The sequence below is a fragment of the Pseudophryne corroboree genome, chromosome 1, assembly GCF_028390025.1.
Source record: "Pseudophryne corroboree isolate aPseCor3 chromosome 1, aPseCor3.hap2, whole genome shotgun sequence".
In the NCBI taxonomy this organism is placed as follows: domain Eukaryota; kingdom Metazoa; phylum Chordata; class Amphibia; order Anura; family Myobatrachidae; genus Pseudophryne; species Pseudophryne corroboree.
This window is the reverse complement of record NC_086444.1, coordinates 217,723,359-217,734,071: the sequence shown is the minus strand read 5'-3', so window position 1 is coordinate 217,734,071 and position 10,713 is coordinate 217,723,359. Positions and strand designations below refer to the sequence as shown.

Genomic DNA, 10,713 nt, shown 5'->3' with positions numbered 1-10,713 from the left:
GTATGCGTTGTAATTCTTAGCAGCACAACAGGTGAAGTAAGAATTCCAGACCCTGTAATAAATCCGTGCACAAGCCGGTTTGCGGGCCTTCAGCATAGTTTGGATAGCCGCCTCGGAGAAACCTTTGGCACTCAGGAGTGATGCTTCAAGAGCCACGCCGTCAAAGCCAGCCTGGCCAGGTCTGGATAGACACAAGGGCCCTGAACGAGGAGGTCTGGGCATTGAGGAAGTAGAAGAGGACGCTTGATCGATTGACCCTGCAGGTCTGAGAGAACCAATGCCATCTGGGCCACGCTGGAGCAACTAGAAGTAGTATTCATCCTTCTTGCTTGAGCTTCCGTGGTACCCTGGGCAGGAGTGACACTGGAGGGAACAAGTATGGCAGCTGAAAGTTCAGTGGAATTGCCAGTGCGTCCACGAACGCTGCTTGAGGATACCTTGTCCTTGATCCGAAGACCGGAACCTTGTGATTGTGTCGAGACGCCATCAGGTCTACATCTGGTAGACCCCACTTGTCCACTAGGAGAGGAAAGACTTCCGGATGAAGACTCCACTCTCCGGAGTGCACGTCCTGACGACTGAGGAAATCCGCTTCCAGTTGAGGACTCAGGGAATGAACACTGCTGATATTGCTGGCAGATGGCGTTCCGCCCAACAAAGAATTTTTGACACTTCCATCATTGCCATGCGGCTTCGAGTGCCGCCTTGATGATTTATGTACGCCACCGTGGTCGCGTTGTCTGACTGTACTTGAACAGGCCTGTTCGGTACGAAAGGCAGGGCCAGATTCAAAGCATTGAACACTACCCACAATTCCAGAATGTTTATCGGGAGGAGAGATTCCTCCTTGGTCCACCGACCCTGGAGAGAGTGCTGCTCCAGCACCGCCCCCCAACACTGCAGACCGGCGTCCGTAGTCAATAGGACCCAGTTGGGTATCCAGAAGGGTCGGCTCCTGCTCAACTGTTAGTCCTGTAGCCACCAGCTCAGTGACAGACGAACCTCCGGAGTCAAAGAGATCATTTGAGACCTGATCCGATGAGGCAAGCCGTCCCATTTGGAAAGGATTAACTTCTGCAGAGGGCGGGAATTAAATTGAGCGTACTCCACCATGTCGAAAGCGAATACCATGAGGCCTAGTACTTGCATCGCCAAGTGTATCGACAGCATCTGAAGTTTCAGGACTTTGTCCGCACACAGAAACAGTCTTTGGCTGTGTGTGTCTAGCAGTGACCCCATGTGCACCAGCAGTTGATGGCGCCAGGAGCTGGGGGATGGGCTACAGGTCAGCGCCTTATGTAAAATGGATTTTTTTTTAAATCCGACCTGTGCTCCCTGCCCTGGTGAATATAGTGGGGTCCATGTGCAGTACAGTATCCACGCCAGCGTCGCGATCCATCTCCTGGGATCGCGATTTATTGGCGGGACCCTCTTACCTCCTCCCTGATGTGCAGCCACGCGATCCTGGAGAGCGTCAGCGGTGGTGTGCCTGTCAACCGGTGCGCCTTCACTGCAAGTACCCAGGAACCGGCTGTGGGAGTATGCAGCACTGCTAGGGAGGTGATGGAGCCGCAGCACAGCATGTCAGAATGACATAGGAAGTGCTGCGGCCCTTGAAGTCTTCTGAAAAGCTCTTTTCAGGGCTGCCTAGAACACAGTGTACCCCACTGCAGAAATAAAATATATTTTATCCTTTCACTTTTAAAAGGGAGATAGAAATGTGACAATTGTGTAAAGAGATTGTGATGCCCTGAGTTGCGGGATGTGAGTTCTGCAAGGACTAGAGTGCTTACTCATGTAACTGGAAGAGTGCATGCTGTGGTTGCCCATAGCAACCAATCAGATTCTAGCTATTAACTTCTAGAAGGTGCTAGATGAATAAAAAGGAGACTCTGATTGGTTGCTATAGGCAAGATCTTTATTTCTAAAAACCCTCACTTTAGAAAATATACCTTCTAATCTAGAAACATAGAATTTGACGGCAGATAAGAACCACTTGGCCCATCTAGTCTGCCCCTTTTTTTTATCCTTTAGGTAATCTCAACCCTTTTTGAACCTTAATTCTTTGTAAGGATATTCATATGCCTATCCCAAGCATGTTTAAATTGCTATACAGTCTTATCCTCTACCACCTCTGATGGGAGGCTATTCCACTTATCCACTACCCTTTCTGTGAAGTAATTTTTCCTTACATTTCCCCTGAACCTGCCTTCCTCCAGTTTCAGTGTATGTCCTCGAGTTCTAAAACTTCTCTTCCTTTGAAGAATGTTTCTCTCCTGAACTTTGTTAAAACCTTTGGTATATTTGAAAGTTTCTATCATGTCTCCCCTTTCCCTTCTCTCCTCCATACTATACATGTTAAGATCTTTTAGCCTTTCCGGGTAAGTTTTGTGATGTAGGCCATGCACCATTTTAGTTGCCCTTCTTTGTACACTCTCTAATGTATTTATATCCTTCTGGAGATATGGTCTGCAGAACTGGACACAGTATTCCAGATGAGGCCGCATCAATGACCTATACAGTGGCATTATTACTTCTCTTTCCTGCTACTGATTCCTCTTCCTATGCAACCAAGCATCTAACTTGCCTTTCTTATTGCTTTGTTGCATTGCTTTCCTGCCTTTAAGTCACTTGAAATAGTGACTCCTAAATCCCTTTCCTCCTCAGTAGTTTCCATTATAGTACCCTTGATACTGTATTTAGCCTTTGGGTTTTTGAGACCCAAGTGCATGATTTTGAATTTTTTAGCATTAAACTGTAGTTGCCCTGTTCTTGACCATTTTTCAAGTCTAGCTAGGTCATCAATCACCAGACTTTTGAACAACTTATTTTTCACTCTATTTACAAAAAAAATCTAATACTAAAAAAATAATCCACCAGGATTACATTACTATTACAGGAATACTTAATACTATAGCTGGAGTCAATGGGGTTGATCGCTAGCTACTTTTAGCACCATGCAAACGCATTGTCACCGCCCACCGGGGAGTGTATTTTTGCTTTGCAGAAGTGCAAACGCCTGTGCAGCAGAGTGCCTGCAAAATCATTCTGTGCAAAACAAGACCAGCCCTGTAGTTACTCTTTGTGTGCGTTGATCTACACCTGAGAGTGTAGAGAAGTCATGTTAAGATAGAAAGAGTCCTTGGATAGTATTTTAAAACATTGGCAAATAATGTGGTTCCACAGTCTGGTAATAGCACACAATAAATGATGGCCTAACTGTTGGTTAAAATGTTTAGCAGGCATAAAAAGGAGCTCTGGAGTGGTAACACAAACCTGCTAAAGTCACCATATTTGTGCAACGCGTAGGAGCAGCATCTTATGGAAAAGCTATAACTGGGTGGTTGCAAAAGTGGTGATGCGTACTGTATGGTTAGGTGGGATATAATACAAACGGCTTTCCATAACTACAGAAGACATACACATGGTCTGCAAACTGTGCCACGAAATTCAATGGGAAATAAAAACACCTCTGTTGTCTTTCCCTTTTACTATTCAGAATTCGTTAGCACTCAGAACTTTACATCAGCTTAATAGTCCCTACTGTAAGTGGAAAATCTTTCCATCCCAACTGCTTGACCATGTAGCAGGATACTGTATCAAATGAGTTCTCTATACAACCGGCAAAGACACTGCGAAGGGTGATGTAGTTACCAGCATCACAATCTTTTCTGATCTGACTCCTGAGAACCTGATAGTAGGTCCTCTCAAATGACCACTACAGTCTAAATACAAACTGTTCCATATAAAGAGCTCAGTCTACCTCACCACTCTGCCACACCTCTGCTGCTCTGTGCAGCCCCAAACCATCCCACCCCTATGCTTACCCCGATCCCAGCACTCAGCTAATTCTCCTTCTCTTCTACGTTTGTCCCTTTTGCCTAGCAGTGAGCTACACATGCATCGGCTCCCACCACACACGCATGTTGGAGATGGGACAGGCCTATGAAAGTTACATTATAGATCAGGGATAATACTACTATTACACATGTACAGGTGCCTGTGACTCATCATTCTCCATTTAACAGGATCTATATCAGATCAGTCTTATACGCTCTGAAACACAAAAACCAGCTGTATAGTGTCGCTGAAGTGCCTCTTGTCCAGACTGATCTGTGGGATTGTTTGTAAGTCGAACATTTATAAGATACAAATAATGTTGGTAGTGGCACAGCCCAGGCCAGGTATACGTGAGGAGTACAGAACTACTGTTGATAAGGCAGAAGTAGTGGCGTATCTACAATGGGTCCAAAGGTACCATAGAACATAGCAAAGACCATCTCTTCGGCTATGCATTTGGAAAGATGGCGCAGCACATGCCATGAAAATGGAAATGAAGCAGCCCAAGGCTCTCAGTCAGGATCATTGCTGGTCCGATAGTTTTAAATAGATGTTCTTTATTTAATATAATCTTTAAAATTATAATTGACACCTTCAACCACTGATATCTTTATCAAGAAGTTATACTTCAATAGTCAAGCGCAGTGTTAATTGAACTGGGCTCACCGGTTTAACAAAATTGCATATAGATATTCAGTTGTCCACGTGTATAAATCAAAAGTATTGGCTGAAAAATACATCAGATGCCTGGAAGGATGTTCCACGAGTAGTAGAGACATCTGCACTTTTGATCGTCGTTCAGCAGCGTTCTTTTATCACTTGTGCAAACGTTGCTGGGAGGTGTGAGTGGGCAATTGTGAGCTCACTGGAGAGACTTCTTTAATGTACTGTGCACTGGACTATTAAAGAAGAATTTCTTGCTAAGGATCTCAGTGTTAACGGGTGTCAGTTCTAATTTTAATTGTTCCTTATGCAGTGGCCCCAAGTATGCCTAATGTAATATGTACTGCAATAAATGGAATTTAAAAAAATTAATAATTAAATACAAAACAGAGACACTTAGCCAAAATCATACAAATACATATGTAGCGCTAACAACAAATTTTAAAAAAAAAAATTGGGAGCTTGACCTACCTAGCGTATATATGGTTGTTTGCTTAATTGATTAAAATTATATATATATACTTAAAAAAAAGAGTGTCTCCTGGGACGTGGCACGTTCCAACATCGTCAAATCTTCTATCAGTGTTACCACCAAAGAAAACACTTATAAAGTCCTCACAAGATGTACCCTGGAGAGTCTCCCCTCTGCTGGTGACATTGTGGTCACTCCGGTACCTTTTTTCACACCTAGCGGTCATACACTGTCCTAACCCCCTCCTGTACCATGATTAAATCTCTCATAACAAATACCACAGGCTACTTATAGTCTTTCGAGCCAACTAAGCCTAACGCCAAACTGATACTTCACATTGCGTGCACTGCAAGGTATCAAATTGCATCCAATTGGAGTACCTCTGCCTGGCTCCTGTTGACTGGTTAGGGCCCCCCTTCCTTGTTCTTACCTCACCCTGCTTAATATACTAGTGAAACTAGTAGGCGATGCTTTCACAGACTTCATTCTCTGGGAGTACAGATAGTTCTGAGGACTGGCTGCCAACCTCCACCAAAGGGAAATATCTATTAATCTACATAAAGGTTTGTACACAAGGTGAGATTTCTCCTTTCGATTTTGACTATATAGTCAAAATCGCAAGGAAAGTTAGTGGAAATCGTAAGGGGTTAGCCAGCTAGCGATCCTGAAGCGCGTTCCTGCGGGGTCAGCATCGCAAGACTAGATAGACTGTGCATGTAAGTCAATCTGGACTTTCTAGTGTACTATCTAGTACAAAGTATACTTAAAATTGGCACTTAGTCAAAATCGTACATAGTCAAAATCGAATGTACAGATAGTCAAAATCTGTGCTATCTGGGCTCTGGGGGAGTTCAATGGAAATCGCATAGTCAAAATCGGGCATAGCAAGGATCTCACCCTGTGTATGCACCTTAAGACTTGGTCAATATATGGACTTTTTTGTTTCATTCATATAAAGGTTGACTTAAGTTTACAGTGTTAACATAAAATACCACTAATAAAGTACTACTGCATGTTCTAATGTACAGAGTACTCTGTATGTAAGCTACTGCAGTGAAAAGCAATAGGAAAATGCTTAGGGTAGTTTATTTTTGTGGCGTAAGGCAAGTATAAGTACACATAAGTATGGGTTGAGAAGGCAGCTACTCTACCGCAGGCAGGATGGAATACCACTAGGTTCCTTACCTCGTAGCAGAGAGCTCCAATAGGGACTTCTGGTTTTACACTTCCCAGAATGTGAAAACTTCCTGGTTTCTTTTTTCTGTGAGTGGGGGTCTGCAGGGAGACACATTCATGTGTGACCAGCTACATGGGAAGGTGCAAGTCTATACAGGGAAGTCAATGAGGATGCAATAGGATGGCTCTTCATATATAACTTTACATGGTAGGGATTGTAAAATCCTGTGAATCAGTAAACATGTCATGACCACTATCAGGGGGCATAAGGGGAATATGTTTAAGATCTAAACAAAGCAGGCGTGGTCACTAACATTGACATGCAATAGCAAATTCGGTGAAACATTCCTTTTTTTATTTTTTATTTCTGTCAAAAAAATACATTGGATTGCTGAAAATGATACTAAGGGAATAATCTTTCATTTGAGTTACACAAAGTACAGTTACTCTCACTCATGTCCGGGTGAGTGATGCTCCTCCCTCATTCATTTCATGTGATCATGCAGAGCCAATGGGCGGAAAGTTAACAGACTTCCCAGCATCTGATGAGATATATATACACAAAAACATAATATACCCATGGTTGGAAAGTCTGCTACTGAAAGTGTGGGTAATAGACGTTATCCCTACTTAATAGCTAGTGATAGAGCTGATTTTAAATAGAAAATCGCTTCTGGCCCAGAGCTGCAATTGTTAGCATGTTCCGCTGCAGGCTAGTCTCAGGGATATGTGCATGGGAGACCTGGCTAGACTGTTCATAAATTTGCATGTGGAATGAAAATGTCCAGACTTGGATTTTCAGTTCCACTAATTAAAAATAAAAAGTAACAAAAAAATAAATAAATCTATATATTGATGGTAAAAAAAAAAAAAATGTTTTATTCTAGCAATTAAGCATTTTTGTTCATTCACTCATGATGGTGATAGCAGAAGACTGATACTTAGGAGGGTATTCAATTAGGCCCGTTTTTTTTCACCTAGGTGAAAATATTCAGCAGGAGCAAAAAACATGTGGATCGGCTAAGCCACATGTTTTCTTACTTGCGCCGGTGAGAATGCGGGCCGTTTTCGCCAATTTTGAGCCAATGCCTTTTCACAAAAAACAAAACAAAACAAAAAAAAAACAGTGAAAAGGCATTGGGCGAACATGCCTTAAAAACGTGTGAAAACGTCCCATGATTGAATAGGCAAGGGGGCAAATTCAACAGCTCCGAGATTACCGTAGCTAATTGAATACCCCCCTTACGCAGAGATTTAGTAAAGCTTGGAAAAAGTTAAAGTACTAATTAATCAGCTTCCAACTTTTACAATTTTAGAGGCAGTATTTAAAAAATGACAGGAGCTGATTGGTTGGCATTGTATCTCTCTCCAAGCTTTGATAAATCTTCCCCCTCAGTCCTGCTGGCCTATTAATTTACTCAATATGAACACACTGTTCTTTCATATAATTATTACTTTTTGAGGCTTATGGGCAGATGTATTAAGCGGCAATAGTTCTTTTTTTGCAGTTTGACAAATAAAATAAATAAAAGTGTCATTACCGTGTCTACAAAATATATGAAAGAGGCAGTCCGAAAGGCAAACCGAGATTTCCCCGGCAACATTTTTGCTTTCTTTTAATAAGGGTGCTGCCATTTTAAGTCATGGTGGAGAAGCAAGAGGACCACTACACCCCCCACCTTTCAAATGCGCATAGCGGTTACACAGGAGCCAATACATATCACACCAGTACTGTACTAATGCGATACAGCCGCGCAGAGATGCCAGAAGGAGCACCATCTCTCCAGTAACTCTAATACATTGTTATGCTAAAATATAAAGCAGCATATATCTTAACGCAGAGAAAAGTGACATGTTAATACATCTCCCCCTAAAACATTCTCCACTTTTATTCCTAAAACAAGTCAATACTTGTCCCTATCCTGATCTATCAGCAAACCCTTTAGAAGTCCCTATCCTATATAATAAAAGCCAACTCTGCTCCTCACCTCTGTTAGCCAAGACAGCTCAACCTGAAAGTGAAACTGCAGGGAGATGTTACAGCCCTCTATCCTGCGGCTAGTAATATTAATAATACCGATCTGACTGTTTCACACTTGCTGCATACAGAGAGAGGGCTGGGGGAGAGAGTGGGGGTATTGGCAGATAGGTACTGGGGGATGGAGAGTGGAGGTATTGGCAGATATGGACAGGGGGGTGGAGAGTGGGGTAAGGGCAGATAGGGACTGGGAGAGAAAAAGCGCAGGATGCTTCGGGGCAGATAGGGAATGGGGGAGAGAGGTGGAGGGGTTGGATTAGATAAGGACTGGGAGAGAGAGGAGTGATAGAAGCAGGTAATGGCAGTGGGGAGAGAGAGATGCAGATTTTTTTAAATTTAGGGGTAAATGTATTCTAGCGGCACGCATTGAGGCAAAGCAGGAAGGAACATTGACAAGATGTGTTAACATCTTGCCTGCCAAATCGGGGGAGTGAACGCCCCATCCTCCGGCGATGCCCCCCATGAGCGCAGAGCACACCAGCTCAGTGCTGATGCGCTGTGTCTCCTTCCCGGCCGGCTCCAGTGCGCATGCACAGGATCTCGCTACTCACATGAGATTCCCTATGCACTCCAAAGACGCAACCCGCCACAGCCAGCTCTGTCCCTGCTGTGGTCTATGGGCATCTCCACCTACAGCTGTTTAAATCGACAGCTGCAGGTGTCAGAACGGTCAGCAATGCCCTCACATATCGACCTGCTATCTTTTAGATAGCAGTGCCGGTAAGGACAGGGGCGCAGTCACTGTGCACTCTCTACAACCTTCTTACATGGGGGGAGAAGTGGTATAGCGTACATGACGTGCGCGGATACCGCTTCTCCCCCATAGCGCCCGTTCATACATTTACCCCATAGTCACCTCTGTGTGACACAGATACACGCACACACTCCCTATCTATGTACACTGCACCCCTGGGTCAGTGGGTGTCATGCCTGGGTGAACTGGCATGACATGACCCTACTGTAACATGGAGAAAATGGAAAAGGTCAATTACAGTATTAGGTAATGGAAAAGAGTAAAAGTCAAGTATTTTCCCACTCCCTGTCTCCAGCCACCATAAAAGAGCGCCTCTGGGCATATATTCAACTAGTCACAGGATTTTCGGCATGACGAAAACCCGGCACTAATTCGACGGTCAGTATTCAATAGCGGGCGATTTCACCCGTTTTTTTTAATACATTTTTGACCATTCGGATTCTACTTTTTTTTTTTTGTCGAATCCGCATGGGCGAAAACAGGGCTTACATTGAATAGGGCGAAAAACGGACGGAAGTGCCTGTTTATTCACCTTGTCGGATAATCTGACCACAATTGAATATATGCCTAAATGTGTTTTCCTCTAACGGTTTAGAGGAATTCATACACCTTTTTACACCTTTAAAAAACCGTAATAAGCACCATCTTGGACTTCAATGATATGTATCTTATGGATTAGAGATCGTGGGTTACTTTGCCATTAAACAAATTACTTTTTTTTTTTTTTTCATTCTTTCCAAAAAATGGCAACCTAATGTTCTGTAATTGTCACACAAAGTAAAGGTAGGCGATTTGTTGGCCTAGCTAATATGGAATAAGTAAAACATACTCTATTAGGTCCCATGAACCGACAAGGAACTGCTAGATGAATTACTGAGGCATTCTGCAGACAGCAGCCATTATGTGATGAATGGCCCAAAATGGCTGCCTCCAGTAGGCTCATTTCTATCTTTGTGTAATGTGTAAATTGACCTGAGAACTGGTATATAGGGGTCTATTTACTAAGCCCTGGATGGAGATAAAGTGGACGGAGATACAGTACCAGCTAATTGGCTCCTGTCATTTTTCATACCCAGCCTGTGACATGACAGTTAGGAGCTGATTGGCTGGTACTTTATCCCGGTCCACTTCATCTCCATCCAAGGCTTAGTAAATAGACCTCATAGTGTTGTGTTGAGGTGATCAAGGTAAAAGCAGAAGGTGGCACAGAATTATACACAAGGAACACAAGACATACAGAAGAAACCTCTTGTACAGCTATAGCCGGATGTGCACAAAAGGACATCTCAGCATCAGTATACAATCTTCTCATAGAAAGCCTGAGAAAAGCACAGAACTGACTGAAAAGTGACACTTCTATGCATATGGAACAAATTACAACACCACAGTCCACAATGATGATCGAAATGTCTCAATGACAATATGTTAAAAGAGGGAAGGGGTTAACTATAAGACAAGAAAAAAATAAAAAGAAGACTGCTCGTCACCTGTGGAACCAATGGCTGAAAAACGAAATTATAACAACTGTACTAAGGTTCATGTCTCTATGTCAGGCTTTTTCAACCAGTGTGCCGCGACCAGTTGCAAGGTGTGCCGCGGAGCCAGAGCAGCTTCCTGCACCTTCAGAGCGAACTGCTGGCCCTGCTCTTCTTAGAGGATCATTCATGCTCCGGCCGTGACATATGCCTTGAAGACGCAGCGGTGTGATATCATAGGTCACGGACGCTGCGTCTCACCACCCAGCCAGCCCACCTACCTGCATACACATCT

General features: G+C 43.5%; 1 protein-coding gene across 1 annotated transcript in view; it reads right to left on the bottom strand.

The window, feature by feature from the left end:
- The window catches only part of PPIP5K2 (diphosphoinositol pentakisphosphate kinase 2), a 243,396-nt gene that overhangs the window by 34,640 nt on the left and 198,043 nt on the right, over positions 1-10,713 (bottom strand). The window contains exon 26 of the mRNA XM_063964081.1: positions 6,161-6,250. Coding sequence (XP_063820151.1) covers positions 6,161-6,250 — 90 coding nt within the window. The remainder of the gene's footprint in view (positions 1-6,160; positions 6,251-10,713) is intronic.